Source organism: Orycteropus afer, unplaced genomic scaffold (genome assembly GCF_000298275.1).
Source record: "Orycteropus afer afer isolate SDZICR_OR568_19922 unplaced genomic scaffold, OryAfe1.0 scaffold00010, whole genome shotgun sequence".
NCBI classification, from domain to species: domain Eukaryota; kingdom Metazoa; phylum Chordata; class Mammalia; order Tubulidentata; family Orycteropodidae; genus Orycteropus; species Orycteropus afer.
The window spans coordinates 7043500-7062881 of record NW_006921597.1 but is presented as its reverse complement, the minus strand read 5'-3'; the positions used below and the strand labels follow the sequence as shown (position 1 = coordinate 7062881).

The window sequence follows — 19382 nt, the reverse complement described above, 5'->3', positions numbered from 1 at the left end:
TTGAACCACCAGCCTTCTGGTTAGCAGTCAAGTGCCTTAGGCACTACACTACCAGAGCTCCTTTATTACTATGTAGAATACATTTTTCTGAAGCTGGTTATCATGGTGCTTGTTAGAGAAAATAACCCACAACGAAAGTGTAGAAAATTCTTGAAGGAAATAATCCTTTTTCATATTCTGAAGTTAAAGCATCTTCTAATCATATGCAATAATTTCTACCAAAGAATAGTCAATTATTGTAAGTTCTTAACACTTTTACATGCAAGTGTACTGTATCTCTGAAGGTAGAATTAATGCAGACATAGCCCCTGTCAGTAAATCTGGGAACATAGTCCAAAGGAGCAGTAGAGCCCTAAAACAATGTCATCTTTAAAATTAAAGATGATTGTTAGTCTAACTTAATGTTCTATTCGAATTTATTTTAATATAGAATATTTCCTTTGCCATTCCCACACCCTTTGAGTAAATTTGACATTCCAGGAGTATAGGCTGTATTTATCATGTGTCTTGTCTTTTCCATGGCAAATCCAAAACAAGTTCCTCAATTTGAGAGGTAAGGATCACTTTCACCTAGCTGTGTAAATAAACCTTATGATACATAAGGTGGCTCACCTCATGGTACTTTTGGAAATTATTTTGTTGGGTGGTATAATCACATTGACTATTTTTACTAATTCTTAAAATTGTATTTTTCTGATTAATTTAGATATTCTTCCTAGTCAGATTTTGTTATATGTAATAGAAAATAAATTGGTAGAGCCTTTTAGTGTATAACTTACCATTATGATTTCAACGGACTTTTATGAATTTTATCTAGCTCAAGAAGATACAACTTGTAATGGGTAGTGTTAGGTAATCTTAGGCCAAGGCTCCCTTTTTTATCCTATGTTGTGATAATAGAGATTAGTGTACTCATTCCAGGTTATTTGCATTTTAGGTACACACTCTGAAATTTACTTATTGACATCTACAAGGATTTAATAAACTATGAGTCCCCAGCTTGGGATAGTTTCTTTGCAGACTAACTACCAACTGCTTCTAAACTTTTGAAGGTACTCTGTCTTCCTACAGGCTATAGAAAAACATCTTATCAAGAAGTCCCGTGGAGGTCTCATCTTTATTGGAGAATGGAAGAATGGGCACTTGGAAAAGAAGATGGGGCATCTGGCCTGCTTTGCAGGGGGCATGTTTGCACTAGGAGCAGATGGTTCCAGAACAGATAAAGCTGGTCATTATTTAGAACTTGGAGCAGAAATTGCACGTACATGTCATGAGTCATATGACAGAACTGGTAAGAATGTTGATAAAACCAATTACTTAATCTAAAATAACGCCAGAGTTAAAAATGTGACCAGGAATTAGAAGGAAAATATATAAGCATTTTTCACTTCAAATAGTTTCAACACAGTATATCATTTTTCAATTTATTAAAAACTTGAATTTCAATTCTGGAAATGTGTTCTTACACTAGATTTTGTTGTTTGTTTCTTTTTTGTTTGTTATGTTCTGAATTCAGCTGCTGTTTTTTGTTAATAAAGATTTTGAAATAGTTGTTTTAAAGAGATAGAGTGCTTGGGGGGCTGTATGTGACATAACATTATTTTAAAATAATAAGAATCCATTTTAGCCATTCATTTCAGCTTCCATTGAACCAGTTACTTGGAAGAATACAAAATCAACTGATTTAGGTTATATTTCCTTGCCTTTTCTCTTGTAAAAATAAAAATATCCAAAAGATAACAGTACAGGCAATCCCCAGGTTACAAACATCTGACTTACAAACAACTCCTACGTGCCCTTTGAGCAGAGCTTTCAACCCATTGGAACCAGTTCTGTCATGGCCGATAAATAGGAAGACACCTGAATTTTTATAGTTTGAGTGATTTGTCACCATAACCAGAATGGGAAAAATTACAATTCAAGCCCTGGAATGAGGGAATCAGAAGGGGCTAGTGAGTACTTTCAGGAGCCTGATGCATGAGATTGGATTATTGGCAGGACTGCCGAGAACCACACACTTTCAAAGCTGTGCAGTCGGCCACCATCTCTGAGCAGGGCAGAGGTAGTTTGGCTTAAAATGTGTTTTCATTTATGGACAGCTCATACTTGCCTTTTAATGTTATGTAAATTTGCCCTTACTTTGAAACAATTGAACCAACCCCTACTTGCAGTTCTTCATCAAAGTCACCCTCACATGCAGCTTCTAAATCATTGAAAATGTGTGTATCCTTTCTTGCACTAAAGTAAGGCTGAATAAGAAACGATATATGCACTTGTTCTGACTGACCTACAGGTTCTTTCTCTCTTTTATTTTTATTGTGGTGAAAACATACACAAGACATTCACCAATATAACAACTTCCCCGTTTACAGCTCAGGGACATGGATGACATTTTTCATGTTGTGCCACCACTATTGCTATCCTTTTCCAAAATATTCCACCATCATTTAGCATAAAGTCAGTGCCCTGCAAACAAAATCTTTCCTTGTCCCCCTCCCTTCTATTCTCGGTTACCAGTAATAATCTTGGTTTCTATGTTTTTATATGTATGTTTTATTTTGTTTTTCTTTCTTTTTTTAACCTATCTAGGAATTTACCCTCCTCTCCTGTCCCCTCCCTGGTAATGAAGAAAGAACGTTTCCTTCCATGTATAAACTTTTCCTTGACTTTTTACAATAGTTGACTAATATAATACTTGTCTTCTGTGGTAGACTTATTTCACACAACATAATGTCCTCCAAGTTCATCCACATTGTGTGCTGTTTTGCAGATTCTGCGTTGTTCTTTAGGATTACATAGTATTCCATTGTGTGATGTACCACAGTTTGTTTATCCATTCCTCAGCTGATGGACACTTAAGGTTATTTCCATCTCTTTGCTATGGTGAATAGTGCTGCGACGAACATGGGTGTGCGTATATCTGTTCATGTTCTGGCTCTCACTTCTTTAGGGGATATACCTAGTAATAGGATTGCTGAATCAAATGGTATTTCTATTTCCAGCTTTTTAAGGAGTTACCATACTGATTTCCACAGTGATTGTATCATTTTACATTCCCACCAGCAGTGTATGAGAGTCCAATCTCTCCACATCCTCACCAGCATTTGTTATTTTCTGTCTTGAACTTTGCAATTACTGCTGAGGTGAGATGGTATCTCATGGTTATTTTGATTTATATCTCTCTAATGGCAAATGATTGCAAACATTTCTTCGTATGTTTGTTGGCTGCCTGAATATCTTCTTTGGTGAAGTATCTGTGCATGTCTTATGCACATTTTTTAGTTGGATTGTTTGTCTTTTCGAAGTTGAGGTGTTAGAGTCTTCTATAAATTTTAGAGAGAAGTCGCTTGTCAAGTATGTCATTGCCAAATATTTTTTTCCCCATTCTGTGGATTCTCTTTACTCTTTTGGAGAAGTCTTTTGATGCACATAAGAATTTAACTTTTAGAAGGTCCCAATCGTCTAGTTCATCTTCTGCTGTTTGTACATTCTGGGTTATGCTTGATAGTCTATTTATGTCATAAATTAGGGCCCCTAAATTTTCCCTTATTTTTTCTTTGATGAACTTTATCGTTTTAGGTTTCACGTGTAAGTCTTTGATCCATCTGGAGTTAGTTTTTGTTTATGGTGCAAGGTATGAATCTTGTTTCAGTTTTCTGCAAATGGATATCCAGTTTTGCCAGCACCATTTGTGAAAGAGACTGTCTCTTCTCCATTTAATGGATTTCAGCCCTTTATAAAAGATCAGGTGACCGTAGGTCATGAGTTCTCAATTCTGCTCCATTGGTCTGTGTGTCTATTGTTGTACCAATACTAGGCTGTTTTGACAACTGTGGCTGTGAGAAGGTTTTGTGATCTGGGAGTGTGAGACCTCCTACTTTTGTTCTTCCTCTTTAGTAGTGCTTAGCATGTCCAAGGTCTCTTTCCTTTCCATATAAAATTAGTGATTGGTTTTTCCAAGTCTTTAAAGAATGTTGATGGGATCTGGATCAGGATTGCATTGAATGTATAGATTGCTTTGGGTAGTATTGACATTTTCACAATTCAGTCTTCCTATCACTGAGCATGGTATATTCTTCCATTAATGTAGATCTCTGATAGTTATGTGGTAGCATTTTGTAGTTTTCTTTGTATAGGTCTTTTATGTTCCTCTTAATATTTATTCCCAAGTATTTTATCTTTTTGGTAGCTATTGTAAAGGGTATTGATATCCTTATTTCCTGTCAGAGACTTCTTTGCTGGTGTCGGAATCCAACTGATTTTTATATGTTGATCTTGTATCCTGCCACTATGCTAAATTTCTCAATTAGTTCCAGTAGATTCATTGCTGAGTCTCTTGGGTATTGTATGTATAGGATCATATCATCAACAAACAGGGATAGTTTTATTTCTTCCTTACCAATTTGGATGCCTTTGATTTCCCTTTCTTGCCTTATTGCCCTGGATGTTGTTGTGTAGGACTTCCAATATAGTGTTGAATGGAAGTGGAGATAGAGGACATCCTTGTCTGGTTCCTGTTCACAAAGGGAATGGTTTCAGTCTCTCTCCATTGAGATTAATGTTGGCTGTTGGTTTTGTATATATGCCCTTTATTATGTTGAGGAATGTCCCTTTTATTCTTATTTTTCTGAGAGTTTTTATCAAGAATGGTAAATTAGATTTTATCAAAAGCCTTTTCTGCATCTATTGATATGATCATGTGATTCTTTTTCTTTTACTTACGTAATGGATTATGTTGATTGTTTTTCAAATGTTGAAATCCTTGCATACCTGCTGTGTTAGGCTGGGTTCTCTAGAGAAGCAAAACCAGTATAGCTCTTAGAGAGAGAAATTTATCTTAGGAAAATGGCTCACACACTTACAGAAGCTGACAAGTCCCAAGTTCTTGGATCACATGTCAAGCTGGGGGCTTTTCCCAACTCACACAGCTGCAGGGGCTGATGAGCTCAAGGTTGGCAGGTAGTCTAGTAGCTGTTGACTCCAGCGAATGACAAATCCAAGATCTCCATGCCAAGTGGTGGATTGTTCACTCATGGATAGTTATGGGCAACACAACAGGATCCCTAGCCACAGAAGAGTGTCTCTTTTTCCCAGGATGTTCATAAATATATTGGAAGCAGGCCACACCCCTTGGGAAACTCCCTTTCAGTGGATTAGCCGCTCAGAACATATGCATCAGATCTTATCATGGGAATAACCCGTATCACAACTGCTTAAACCACTCAGAATTTTGGTCCAGCCAAGTTGACACACAACTCCAACTATCACACCTGCTGTGAATCCCACTTGGTTATGATGTGTTATTTTTTTAATATGTTGTTAGAGTCTATTGGCTAAGATTTTGTTGATAAGTTTTGCATCTATATTCATGAGAGGTATAGGTCTGTACTTTCCCTTTCTGGTGTTGTCTTTGCCTAGTTCTGGTATCAGGGTTATGCTTGCTTCATAAAATGAATTTTGGAGTATTACATATTCTTCTATGTTCTGGATTGGTTTGAATAGGATTGGTGTCATCTCTTCTCTGAATAGTTGGTAGAATTCTCCAGTGAAACTATGTGGGCCAGGACTTTTTTTTGTTGGTAATTTTTTTTTATGACCTGGTCAGTTTCTTCTTTTGTTATGGGTCTGTTCAAGTTTTCTACCTCAGTCTGTGTAAGTTTAGCGTTAGTGTGTTTCTAGAAACCTCTCCATTTCTTGTAGGTTTCCAAATTTGTTGGAGTATAGTTCTTAATAGTATCCTGATACTATTCTTTTTATTTCTGTTGGTTCTGTTGTGATGTCACCCTTTCATTTCTTATTCATGTTATTTGCATCTTCTCCTTCCTTTCCTTTGTTAAATTTGCCAGTGGTTTGTTGAGTCTGTAAATTTTTTCAAAGAACCAACTTCTAGTCTTACTGATTTTTTCCATTGTCTATTTTCTGTTTCATTTATTTCTGTTCAAATCATTATTTCTTTTCTTCTAGTGACTATAGGCCTTTTTTTTTTGCTCTTCTTTTTTTAATTGTTAGAGATGTTAGGCTAAGGTGTTGACTTTTGGCTTATATATATCTATTGCTGTAAATTGCCTCTGATCACTGCTTTGGTGTATGCCAAAGATTTTGGTTATGTTGTGTTTTCATTCTCATTTTTTTCATTTTATGTTCAAACCCACTAGCCAATCCTCGGAAGGAAGGTTGGGCAATCTACTTCCATAGTGATACTGCCTCAGAAACCCAAGGAGGGGTCGCTATGAGTTGGATCTGACTTGATGGCAGTGTTTGTTTTGTTTTGTTTGTATCCAGTTGTTTTTGAGGAGGATGTTTTTCAGTTTCCATGCATTTGCCTTTTTCTGTTGGTCCTTTCTAGTGTTGATTTCTAATTTTAGAGCATTGTAATCTGAGAAGATGTTTTGCAGCCTCTCAGTGTTTTTAAATTTATTAAGGCTTGCTTTTTGGCTTAACATATGGTCAATCCTGGAGAATGTTCCATGTGTGCTGGAAAAGAATGTGTGTTTTACTGTTGTTGGGTGAAGTGTTCAATAGATGTCTTTAAGGTCAAGTTGGTTGATCGTATTGTTTAGTTCTTCTGCATCTTTGTTGAGTTTTTTTCCAGTTGTTCTATTTCTTACTAAAAGTGGTGTATTACATTCTCCTACTATTACTGTAGGAGCTCTGGTAGTGTGAGTGCCTGGGGCACTTGACTGCTAACCAGAAGGCTGGCAGTTCATACCCACCAGCCACTCCTTAGAAGGAAGGTTGGGCAATCTACTTCCATAGTGATACTGCCTTGGATGCTCAGGAGGGGGTCGCTATCTGACTCGATGGCACATAACAACAACAACTATTACTGTGGGGGGAAAAAAAGTAGTATTGAGGTATTTGTCTTCAGTCAATGTCATTAATTCTGTCTTCCATTGATTGGATAAAGGGAAGAGAAATAAAGAAAAAAAAAACAGAGACGTGAAAGAGAAAATTAAAAAAGGGAAGAAAGGAAGATAAATAGAATAATTTAAAAACAAACAAACAAAAGCAAAACTATGGGAAATGAGGCATGGCACCCAGGCTCTGCCAGGGCACAGACCGGGATGGAACCCCCACAGGTCAAGAAGGTGGGTAGATGTTGAAAGATGGCCACACACTCCTGTTTACCAAGAACATGGGGCACAAGAGTAACAAGGGGAATGTCACACCTCTCTAGTCATCAGTCTCCAGTGCAGTTGCCCATGCTGTCCTCTGCAGGTGGAGCCCTCTCTTAGGTCACAGTATAAACAAGAATGCCACCTGTGCACACTCAAAATGGCTGCAACAGCCCCTTCCAATATCCAAAATGGCTGCACCCTCAGGACAGCTGCTGGCAGTCCACAGGTCCGCTTGTCCACTTCCTCACTGTTCTCCCTTCTGGTCATTAGCCACCAATACATTCCCTTGCCTATGCAGCATTGGTGAGCAGAGGCAATTCTTAGGTTGCTATAGGGAAATATTTAAAATGACTGTGCCCTCAGGGCAGCCAGCAGTCTGCAGCGCCACTTGTCTTCCTTACTTACTGTTTCATTCAAGTACTTTTACTAGTTGGTATTTAATCCACTTCTTTATCCTTCCCTTCAAAGCTCAGGGTTCCAGGATCATCTTCTGTATCAGTTTCAATTGATTTCTTATTGCTTTGTTACAGAGGAGGTATGTAGCTCCTATTTTGCCATCTTGCTACAAATTCTTAAAGACATAGTTAGGATCAGATCTTGTTCATAACCTATAACCCAGGAGTTACCTGTATTTATCTTGAATGTTTAATTGGTATCAGTATTACTAGTAGTTTACCTATTAAGTCATTTCAGTAATTTTTGAGGTTGCTGTGCCTTTAAATGAAAGAATCCCCTGATGATGCTTTGTGCAAATAATTAATATATTTTAACTTTAGTGTCCTTATATGGAAAATGAGATGATTTTCAGTGGCTGCAAAACTTAATTCTTGGGGGCAAAAATGGTCTTACTCTTTTATATATAAAGCACAGTTATAAACAGATACAGTGTATATTTGGTATTAAAATTTCATGGAAGAAGGAATAATTAGTTAAAAATGTCTAAGACGTTTCCTTCAAAAATAAAAAAACAAACTCAACTGCCATCTAGTCGATTCCTACTCATAGTGACCCCTTTTGGGTTTCCAAGGCAGTAAATATGTACAGAAGTAGATTGCCCAGACTTCCTTCCACAGAGTGGCTGGTGGGTTTGAACTGACAACCTTCTGGTTAGCAGTCATACACATTAGGGCCCTATGCCATCAGAGGTCCTTTCCTTAGGAGGACAGTAATGAAAAAAGGGTTAAAAAACACTGGGCTAGATTTTCTGTAGCAGTCTCTGGCTCTAATAATGGCATTTCTATATAAAATGACAGATCATTACTGTTGTTGTTAGATGCCTTTGAGGCTATTCCAACTCATGGCAACCCTGTGAACAACAGAACAAAACACTGCCCTGTCCTGTACCATTTTCTCAATCATTGCTATGTTTGAGCCCACTGTTTTAATCCACTTTGTTGACCCTTTTCTTTACCCAGCATGATAATCCTTCTCCAGGCGCTAGTCCCTTCTGACAACATGACCAAAATATGAGAGACGATGTCTGGCCATTCTTGCTTCTAGAAAACATTCTGGCTATACTTTCTCCAAGACAGATTTGTTCATTCTTCTAGAAGTCCATGGTACCTTCAGTATTCTTTGCCAACATCACAATTCAAAGGCATCAATTCTTCTACAGTTTTCCTTATTCATTGTCCAGCTCTCACATGCATATGAAGTTATTAAAAATACTGTGGCTTGGGTCAGGCTCATCTTAGTCTTCAAAGTGACATCTTTGCTTTTAAACATTTTAAAGAGGTCTTTTGCCGCAGATTTACCTAATGTACTACGTCACTTGATTTTTTGATTGCTGCTTCCACGGGTGTTGATTGTGAATCCAAGTAAAATGAAATCCTTGACAATCTTCTCTCTCTCTATTATGATGTTGCTTATTGGTCTACTTGTGAGGATTTTTGTTTCTTTGTGTTAAAGTGTAATCCATACTGAAGTCTTTAGTCTTTCATCTTTATCAGTAAATGCTTCCAGTCCTCTTCGCTCTCAACAAGCAAAGTTGTGTCACCTGTATATCACAAGTTGTTAGTCTCTCTGCAATCCTGATCCTGTTTTCGTCTTCATATAGTTCACCAAAATTTGTATTAAGATGATGATATACAATGTTAAATATGCATTTAAAATATAGCTAAAATAAGTAAAACATTGAGGGCCAGAATGAAGGTTCAGTGTTGTATATGAATGGCTGTGGTGATAAAGCTTATTGTCACATACGTTTTTTAAAAAATAAGAAATAAACTTTATTTTTAGAGTGGTTTTAGGCTTACAGAAATATTGAGCAGAAAGTACAGAGAGTTCACAAACACTCTTTATTCTCCAGCCCACAGTTTTCCCCTATTATTAACATAATGCAGTAATAGATACGTATTACAATTGATGAACCAGTATTGATAGATTATTATTAACTAAAGTACAAAATATATACTGAGATTTACTCTGTGTTGTATAGCTGTGTGGGTTTTTGCTTTGGTTTTTTTTGACAAATGTATGTCATATATCCACCATTACAGTATCATACAGAATAGTTTCACTGTCTTAGAAATTTCCTGTGCTTTATCTGTTTATACCTCCGAAACTTCATCCTGCCCTCATTCCCTGACAACCACTGATCTTTTTAACTTTCTCTATTGTTCTTCCCTATTCAGAATGTTGTATAGTTGGAATCACAAAGTATGTAGTCTTTTTGGACTGGCTTCTTTAACTTAACGTGTGGATTTAAGGTTCCTTTATGCCTTTTTGTGGCTTGATAGTTGAATAATATTCTGTTATATGGATATATCACTGTTTGCATATCCATTTGCCTGTTACAGGACACCTTGTTTTTTGGTTTTTTTTCCCCCAGTTTTTGGTGATTATAAATAAAGCTGCAGGTTTTTGTGTGAATGTAAGTTTTCCACTCATTTAAATACCTAGGAGGGTGATTGTTGGATCATATGGTAAAACTGTGATTAACTTTGTACAGAGCTGCCAAACTATCTTACAAAATGACTATACCATTTTGCATTCCCAACAACAATGAATGTGAGTTCCTATTGCTCCATATCCTCACCAGCATCTGGTGTTGTCAGCGTTTGGGATTATAGCCATGCTAATAGGTGTGCAGTGATATCTCATTGTTGTTTTAATTTTCAATTCCCTAATGACATATAATGCTGAGGATCTTTTCATATGTTTATTTGCCATCTGTGTATCTTCTTTGAGGAGGTGTTTGTTCAGATCTTTTGCCTACTTTTTTATTGACTTATTTTCTTATTGAGTTTTAAGAGTTTTCTATATATTTTAGGTGTAAGTTCTTTTCAATATGTGTTTTGTGCATATTTTCTGTGGCTTGTCTTTTTATTCTCTTAACAGAACAAAATCAAAGGGAAAAAAAAAAAAAATTCACTGGCATCAAGTTGATTCTGACTCACAGCGACCCTGGTTGGGTTTCCAAGGCAGTAAATCTTTATCGAAGTAGACTGGCCCAACTTCCTTCCACTGAATGGCTGGTGGGTTTGAACTGCCAACCTTCTGGTTAGTAGTCAGATGCCTTAGGCACTGTGCCACCAGAGCTCCTTTCCTACCACAGCTGAAGTTATTAATTTATATGAGTACATCATCAGTTTTTCCATGGATTATGCTTTTGATGTTGTTCTTTAAAACTCATTGCCAAACCTAGCATCACCTAGTTATTCTATATTATCTTTTAGAAGTTTTTAGTTTTGTGTTTTATATTTAGGCCTGTAATTTATTTTGAGATAATTTTTGTAAAATGTGTAAGGTTTTCAATTTATGGATGCCTAGTTGTTCCTGCATCATTTATTGAAAAAACAATCTTTTGTCCATTGGATTGCCTTGGTACTTTGTCAGAGATCAGTTGACTATATTTTGTGGTCTTATTTCTGAGCATTATAGTCTGTTCCACAATATGTTTCTCTGTTCTTTCACCAATACCACATTGTCTTGATGACTAGTTTTTATGATACTTCTTGAAGTTGGCTATTGTCAGTTCTCCAGCTTCGTTCTTTTGCAGTGTTGTATTGGCTATTTTGTGACTTTTGCCTTTTCATATATACTTTAGAATTAGTTTGCAGATACCTATAAAATAACTTACTGGGATTTTTTATTGGAATTGCATTGAATTTATAGATGAAGTTGGAACTGATATCTTAACAAAATTTAGTCTTATCCATAAACATGGACTATATATTTCTTTTGATCATCTTTGATTTATTTCATCAGAATTTTATAGTTTTTCTTACATAGATCTGGTACATATTTTGTTAAATTTATGTCTAAATGTATAATTTTTGAGAGTTGATATGATAAATGGTGTTGTATTTTTTTATTTCAAATTCCAGTTGTTCATTGCTGGTATGTGGCAAAGCTACAGAGTATTCCTTATTCCTTCTTCTGTTACACTTGATACATTATTGCTATTATTATTTTTAACAAACTTGTGTATTAGACAATTAATATTAATTAATAATTAATATATTTCCATTTATTCCTTCTCTTAACACTCTTCCTTTCTTTTTGTAGATCAGTGTTTCTTACCTGTATAATTTTGCGTCCTCTGAAGAACTTTTCAAAATGTGTCTTGCAAGACAGGCTTTCTGGTGACATATCTTGTCAATTTTTCTTTCTCTGAGAAAACCTTCATTTTTTTCTTCACTTTTGAAGGATAATTTCACTGGGTACAGAATCCTAGTTTAGTGGATTTTTTTTTTTGTCAACTAACAATAACCATTTACTATCCATGAGGCTTGGGCAGAGCTCTGGTGGTATAGTGCTTAAGGCATTTGACTGCTAACAAAAAAGCTGGTGGTTCACACCCACCAGCCACTCCTTGGAAGGAAGGTTGGCCAATCTACTTCCGTAGTGATAACACTTCTTGGAAACCCAAGGAGGGGTCGCTATGAGTTGCATCTGACTCAACAGGCAGTGAGTTTCTGAATGAAACCTCCGTTAGCAACTCTGGTGGCACAGTGGTTAAATGCTTGGCTGCTAATCAAAAAGGGTCGGCAGTTTGAACTCACCAGTCACTCTGTGAGAAAAAAGATGAAGCAATCTGCTTCCATAAAGATTTATAGCCTTGGAAACCCTGTAGGACATTTCTACCCTGCCCTAAACAAAAAAACCAAACTCACTGCTGTTGAGTAGACTTCACCTCATAGGGACCCCTCCTTGGGTTTCCAAGGCTATTATCTCTACAGAAGTGGATTACCCACTCTTCCTTCCAAGGAGTAGCTTTTGGGTTTGAACTGCCAGCCTTCTGGTTAGCAGTCAAATGCCTTAGACACTATGCCAACAGAGTGCCAAAATTTGAAATAATTAGTTCCATGCAAGCAATTCCTACTTAATCCAGTTCAGGTGCTCTTACCATTCTAAGAAAAGAGCTCTAGTGGTGCTGTGGTTAAGGCATTGGGCTGCTAACCACAAGGTCAGTGGTTCAAACACACCAGCCACTCCACCTGAAAAAGATAAGACAATCTGCTTCCATAAAGATTTACAGCTTTGGAAACCCTCTGGCGATTGCTGTGAATTAGAATAGACTCAAAGGCAGTGGGGTTTATCATTCTAATTAAAGAAGTTAGTATCTAATTAGTATCTAATCTAGTTAGTATCTAAACTACATTAGCCTTAATATTAACATTGAAGACTCCCTCTGATCACTTCTTCCTACTGATAGGTTTTGAGAGATGAAAACATAAGAAATCCAGACAAAGTGGCCTGTCTTACAATATTTTTATTGGATTATTATCTCAGTGCTTATGATGTTTGACTTTTATCATGATTTTAAAAGCTTTTATAATAAATGCCAAATCATATTTTACCTGTGGCTGACTTTGTCAATAAACTGAATAGAAATTTTCTTACAAAATATTAATTGACGATATGATTGTTATACCTATCTCAGATGCCTTGGAGGATATGGTTAAAGCTTTATGTGCACACATAAAGCTTTGCATTCAGTTTCAGAGGTTTCTTGCACACAATGCTGTCTCCCTCTTCCAAGGTCTACCAAGAGTTCATTCTGTTCAGGTAAGGACCTTGCTTGAATTTCACTTGAGTTTTCCAAGACTTGTTAATGTTATTAGGTCTTGTTGAGTCCATTCCGACTCATGGCAACTCTGTGTGCAACAGAATGAGACGTTGTCCAGTCCTGTGCTTTCCTCAGAATTCCTGCTACACTTGAGCCTGTCATCATAGCCACTGTGTCAAACTGTCTCATTAAGGCTCTTCCATTTTTACCTTGGCCCTCCACTTTACCAAGCATGATAGCCTCCTCCAGGGACTGATCTCTTCTAACTATGTGACCAAAGTAGGTGAGATGAAGTCTGGCCGTTCTTACTTCTAAGGAGCATTGCAGCTGCACTTCTTTCATGATAGACTTGTTCGATCTTCTGGCAGTCCATCGTATATGTTCAGTATTCTTCACCAACACCACAGTTCAAGGATATCAGTTCTTCTTCAGTCTTCCTTATACATTGTCCAGCTTTCACATGCATGTGAGGCTATCGAAAATACCATGGCTTGGGTTAGGTGCACCTTAATCTTCAAAGTGACATCTTTGCTCTTCAATACTTTAAAGAGGTTGTTTGCAGCGTATTTGCAGTGTCTGATTGCTTGACTGTTGCTTCCATGAGTATTGATTGTAGATCCGAGTAAAATGAAATCCTTGATAACTTCAGTCTTTTCTCCATTTATTGTGATGTTGATTATTGGTCCAGTTGTGAGGATTTTTGTTTTCCTTATGTTGAGATATAATCCATACTGAAGACTGTAGTCTTTGATCTTCATCAGTAGGTGCTTTAAATCTTCTTCACTTTCAGCAAGCAAGGTTGTGTACTGTGCATATCATAGGTTGTTAATGAGACTTTCTTCAATCCTGATGCCATGTTCTTTATATAGTCCATTTTTCTGATTATTTGCTCAGCATACAGATTGAATAAGTATGGTGAAAGGATACAACCTTGATGTACACCCTTCTTGATTTTAAACCATGCAGTATCTTCTTGTTCTGTTCAACCAGCAGTCTTTTGGTGTATTTACAGATTCCTCGTAAACATAATTAAGTGTTCTGGAATTCCCGTTCTTCAAATGTTACCCATAATTTGTTATGATAGACACAACCTTTGCATAATCAGTAAAACACTTGTAAACATCTTTCTGATATTCTTTACTCTCAGCTGAGATACATCTAAAGGAGCTCTGGTGGCATAGTGGCTAAGACATTTGGCTGCTAACCAGAAGGTCATCAGTTCAAACCACCAGCCACTCCACAGAAGGAAATGGAGTGCTCTACTTCTGTAAAGATTTACAGCCTCAGAAACCCAGTGGAATTTCACTATGAGTTGGAATTGACTCAGTGGCAGTGAGTTTGGTTTGGTTTGAAGATACATCTGACATCAGCAATGATATCCCTCGTTCCACGTTCTCTTCTGACTCCAGCTTTAATTTCTGGAAGTTCTCTGTCAGTATACTGCTGCAACTGTTTTTGAATTACCTTTAGCAAAATTTTACTTGTGTGTACTATTAATGTTATTATACAATAATTTCCACATTCTGATGGATCACTGTTCTTTGGAATGGGCACAAATATGGATCTCTTCCAGTTGGTTGACCAGATAACTTCCAAATTTACTGGCATAAATGAGTAAGTGCCTCTAGCACTACACCTGTCTGTTGAAACATCTCAGTGGATATTCTCTTAATTCCTGAAGCCTTGTTCTTTTGCTAATGCCTTCTGTGCAGCTTGGACTTCTTCCTTCAATACCATTGGTTCTCATTCATATGCTACCTCCTGAAATGATTGAACATCAGCCAGTTCTTTTTGATACTGTTACTCTGTGCATCCCTTCTATCTTTTGATGCATCCTGCATTGTTCATTATTTTGCCCATAGAATCCTTCAGTATTGTAATTCAAGGCTTGAATTTTTTTCTTCAGTTCTTTCAGCTTGAGAAATGCCGAGCGTGTTCTTCCCTTTGGGTTTTCTAATTCTAGGTCTTTGCACATTTCATTATAATAATTGACTTTGTCTTCACAAGCAACCCTTTGAAATCTTCTGTCCAGCTCTTTTATATCAGCATTTTTCTTTTCACTTTAGCTACTCTGTTCAAGAGCAAGTTTCAGAGTCTTTTCTGGCATCCATTTTCATCTTTTCTTCCTTTTCTGTCTTTTGAATGAACTTTTGTTTTCTTCATGCATGATGATCTTGATGTCATTCCACAACTCATGTGGTATTCAGTCACTGGTGTTCAGTTTGTCTAATATGTTCTTCACATGGTCTCTAAATTCAGGTATGATGTACCATATTTTGCCTCTCATAGGCTTCTTTGAATTTTCTTCAGCTTCAACTTCAGCTTCCATATGTGTATTTGATGGTCTGTTCCACAGCCACCTCCTGGCCTTGTTTTAATCGATGATATTGAGCTTCTCCATCACCTCTTTCCACTGATACAGTCAATTTGATTTCTCTGTATTCCATTTGGTGAGGTCCATGTGTATGTTATGTGTATCATGGTTTATGTTGTTGGAAAAAAGGTATTTGCAATGAATAAGTCATTGGTCTTGCAAAATTGTGTCATATAATCCCCAACATCATTTCTGTCACCAAGGCCATATTTTCCAACTGCTGATGCTTCTTTGTTTCCAGCTTGTGCATTCCAGTCACCAGTAATTATTAGTATATCTTGATAGCATTTTTTTTTTAATCTATTTCAGACTGCAGAAGCTGGTAAAAATCTTCAATTTCTTCATCTTTGGCTTTGGTGGTTGGTGCATAAATTTGAGTAATAGACGTATTAACTGGTCTTCCTTATAGGCATATGGATATTATCCAATGACCACATTGTACTTCACGATAGATCTTGAAATGTTCTTTTTGATGATAAATGCGACACCATTCCTCTTCAATTTGTCCTTCCCAGCATAGTAAACCATATGATTGTGTGATTCAAAATGACCAATCCCAGTACATTTCAGCTCATTGTCAATGAAAAAGAGGAAGGCCCTCAACAAGATGGATTGACAGCAGTGGCTGTACAGTGAGCTCAGATATAGTGAGGATGGTGCAGGACTGAGCAGTGTTGTGTTCTGTTTTGCATAAGGTTGCTATGACAACTTGACAGCACCTAACAACAACAAAAATAATGCCTAGGATATTGATTTTTATGTATTCCATTGCATTGTTGACTGCTTCCAAAGTGTACTTTGTATATTTCATGTTCTGATTAATGAATGTTTGCAGGTGTTTTTTCCCATTTTGAGTTGTGCATTATCAGCAAATGAAGGTCCTGAAAGTTGTACTCCACCAACATCATTAAGGTTGACTACTTTGAGAAGGCAGCTTTTCCCCAGTTGGATTTTGAGTCATTTCCAACCTAAAGGCTCATCTTCTGGCAATGTATCATACAATGTTTCAGGGCTATTCATAAAGTTTTCTAGTAACATCCAAGACTCAACAGTAAACAACTGCAATTATTAACTCTTGGATTACATGTTTTGCTTTTAATAGAACCGTCTGCAGTTGCCGATTGTGTGTGTATGTGTGTGTATGTGTGGTTTGTTCTGTCCTTTTTTGTTTGTTTGGTTGGTTTTTGGCTGTAGAAGGGGTGAGAAAGGCTTTATTTTCACTTGCTTTGTTTGTGATTATTTGAAATTTAAGTGTCACTCTTGTAATGCTGGAATTTGTCCACACCAACATATGTCATGGCAACAACTGTGGCATGATTATAGTTCTTGTACCACCTTTTCTTTTCTGAAAAAATGTAAAAGCATCCATTGTTTCTCAAAAGAGAGGAGAGGTCTTGAACTATTTTGACCTTTGCCACCAGAGAATGGTAATTGCATGTGACTCCAGTGTACCAATGGAAGATGACTAAATTGCCCAAATTTAGGTGCAGGTGTGATTAGAGTGGGTTCTTGAAAAATCTTTCATGTATTGCTGTACTCCAGCCTAAATGTAAATCATATCATTCAAGAAATAGCATGGAATATTGAAGTATATGTGTAATGATGTTGTTGTTGTTAGGTGCTGTCGAGTCGGACCCGACTCATAGCGACCCCTCCTTGGGTTTCTGAGGCAGTATCACTACGTTAGGAGCTCTGGTAGCATAGTGGCTAAAGCACTTGACTGCTAACCAGAAGGCTGGTGGTTCAAACCCACCAGCCACTCCTCGGAAGGAAGGTTGGGCAATCCTACTTCCGTAGTGATACTGCCTCGGAAACCCAAGGAGGGGTCGCTATGAGTCAGGGCTGACTCGAAGGCACATAACAAAAAAAACAAACAAAACATCACTACGGAAGTAGATTGCCCAACCTTCCTTCCGAGGAGTGGCTGGTGGGTTTGAACCGCCAGCCTTCTGGTTAGCAGTCAAGTGCCTTAGGCACTGTGCCACCAGAGCTCCATATGTGTAATGGCCACGTTTTATTCAAACTGATAAATGGACAGATTACAGAAGGCTGGCGGTTCAAACGCACCAGCCACTCCTTGGAAGGAAGACTGGGCAATGTACTTCTGTAGAGATACCACCCCAGAAACCCAAGGAGGGGTCACTGTGAGTCAGAATCGATTCAACAGCAGTGAGTTTGGTTTGAAAGATGAAATTGTTATTGATGGAGAATATGAACTTCTTCCTTGCTGTATATTACAGAGGCTATAGGATAATAGATTTTATTTTTGAAACTGGCTTAAGGTTTAAAAAGTATTATTTCTTAGCTGCTATATAGTTTGTTTTGAAGGAAAAGTATATCTATAACTGAAGTTAAGATCTGAGTTCTGAAATGTTTTCTATGTGTGTATTATATCAAAAGGAGTTTACATTTATCTTGAATTTAAAAATTCTGCACAATATAATCTGTTTCATTTTGGACTGAAATAGAATATGTAATATGCTTATGTCTAGTTTTATGTTTGTTTCCTTAAAGTTACTGGACTTTTGTCTGTATTGTTAGATTTAGCAATATGCTGATGGTACATTATTCAGAAGTAATGTTGCACATCTGAATAATAGGCAATATTTATAAGTCTATTATAAGAGATCCAAATGTGGATCTTTTAAAGTAACACATTTTACAAAACAGGAACAATAAAAATTTAAAAAATAACAGCAAAAATAACTTAATTGCATACCCAATTTTTTCAAAGGAGGAAGATGCTCTATCAAACAACAAAGATAATTTTATTTTGCTCATTTATTTCTTCTTATCATGTTACAGCATTAAAGCTAGGTCCTGAATCATTCAAGTTTGATGGAGCAGTAGAGGCTGTGGCAGTCCGGCAGGCTGAAAAGTATTACATCCTCCGTCCAGAAGTGATTGAAACCTATTGGTACCTCTGGCGATTCACTCATGATCCAAGATACAGACAGTGGGGCTGGGAGGCAGCACTGGTAAATAAGCCAATATTTCATTTACCTACAAAAATGTTGAAATGTGGCCAACCTGTAATGCCATTTATTACTGTCTCCTTTACCTCATGTTCAGTTAATATAGGATTTTTCTTTTTTGTGTGATGAAGAAACTTTGTTCATCAATTTAAATTACTTGAGCAATAGGAGTAAACCTTAAAATCCGGTTTTATTCTCTATTTAAGTATTTTCCTATTAGTATTCACTAATTATTTCACTGAATAAGTATATGGAGTCTTTTAAAAGGCAATTTTTACTATGATTATGAAATAAGCAGTTTAATTTTCCATACTCTCCTTTAATACTTAACCTCTAACAGCAAAAATCATTATAACTGCCCAGGTTCATAAGCCTGGACATTAGATTGCCCCTGTTTATTTCAGTTTATGTTCTGAATAATTCCTTAATGGATCATCAGAAGTAGAATAAGGGAATCATTAAAATTTTTCTATATTAAAAGACAAAATATATGTATATTTGAAAGGAAGGAATTTTAATAGTTAGAAAGTAAAGCAAACAGGTGCTTCATTTAAAATACTAGCCTGTATTTCTCATGGCTCTCAATACTTGGGGAGGAAAAAAGCATTAGTCTTTTTATCAAAGTATGTCTTATTCTCAGGAGTAATAAAAGTAGCAAGATAGCAATAACAAGCCACACTAGTAAGATAAGTTAAATAACTATAAATTTATTGGATGCTATCTCAGGATTGGAGAGGGACCGGGTCTCCGGGAGCAAGGTAAACACGGGCGGGCTGGTGCTTACTCACTGATCTGTACTGAACACTTTCCCTTGTTACCCTCTGAGAGGGACCGGGTCTCCGGGAGCAAGGTAAGCACGGACGTAGCACAGAGTAACAGGCCGGAAGAGCAGGAGAAAGGGG

The 19382-nt window shown here is 37.0% G+C and overlaps 1 protein-coding gene across 1 annotated transcript in view; it reads left to right on the top strand.

Moving 5' to 3' along the window:
• Nucleotides 1-19382, top strand: part of MAN1A2 (mannosidase alpha class 1A member 2) — a 448144-nt gene that overhangs the window by 391320 nt on the left and 37442 nt on the right. The window contains exons 10-11 of the mRNA XM_007948607.2: nt 1072-1291; nt 18311-18483. Coding sequence (XP_007946798.1) covers nt 1072-1291; nt 18311-18483 — 393 coding nt within the window. The remainder of the gene's footprint in view (nt 1-1071; nt 1292-18310; nt 18484-19382) is intronic.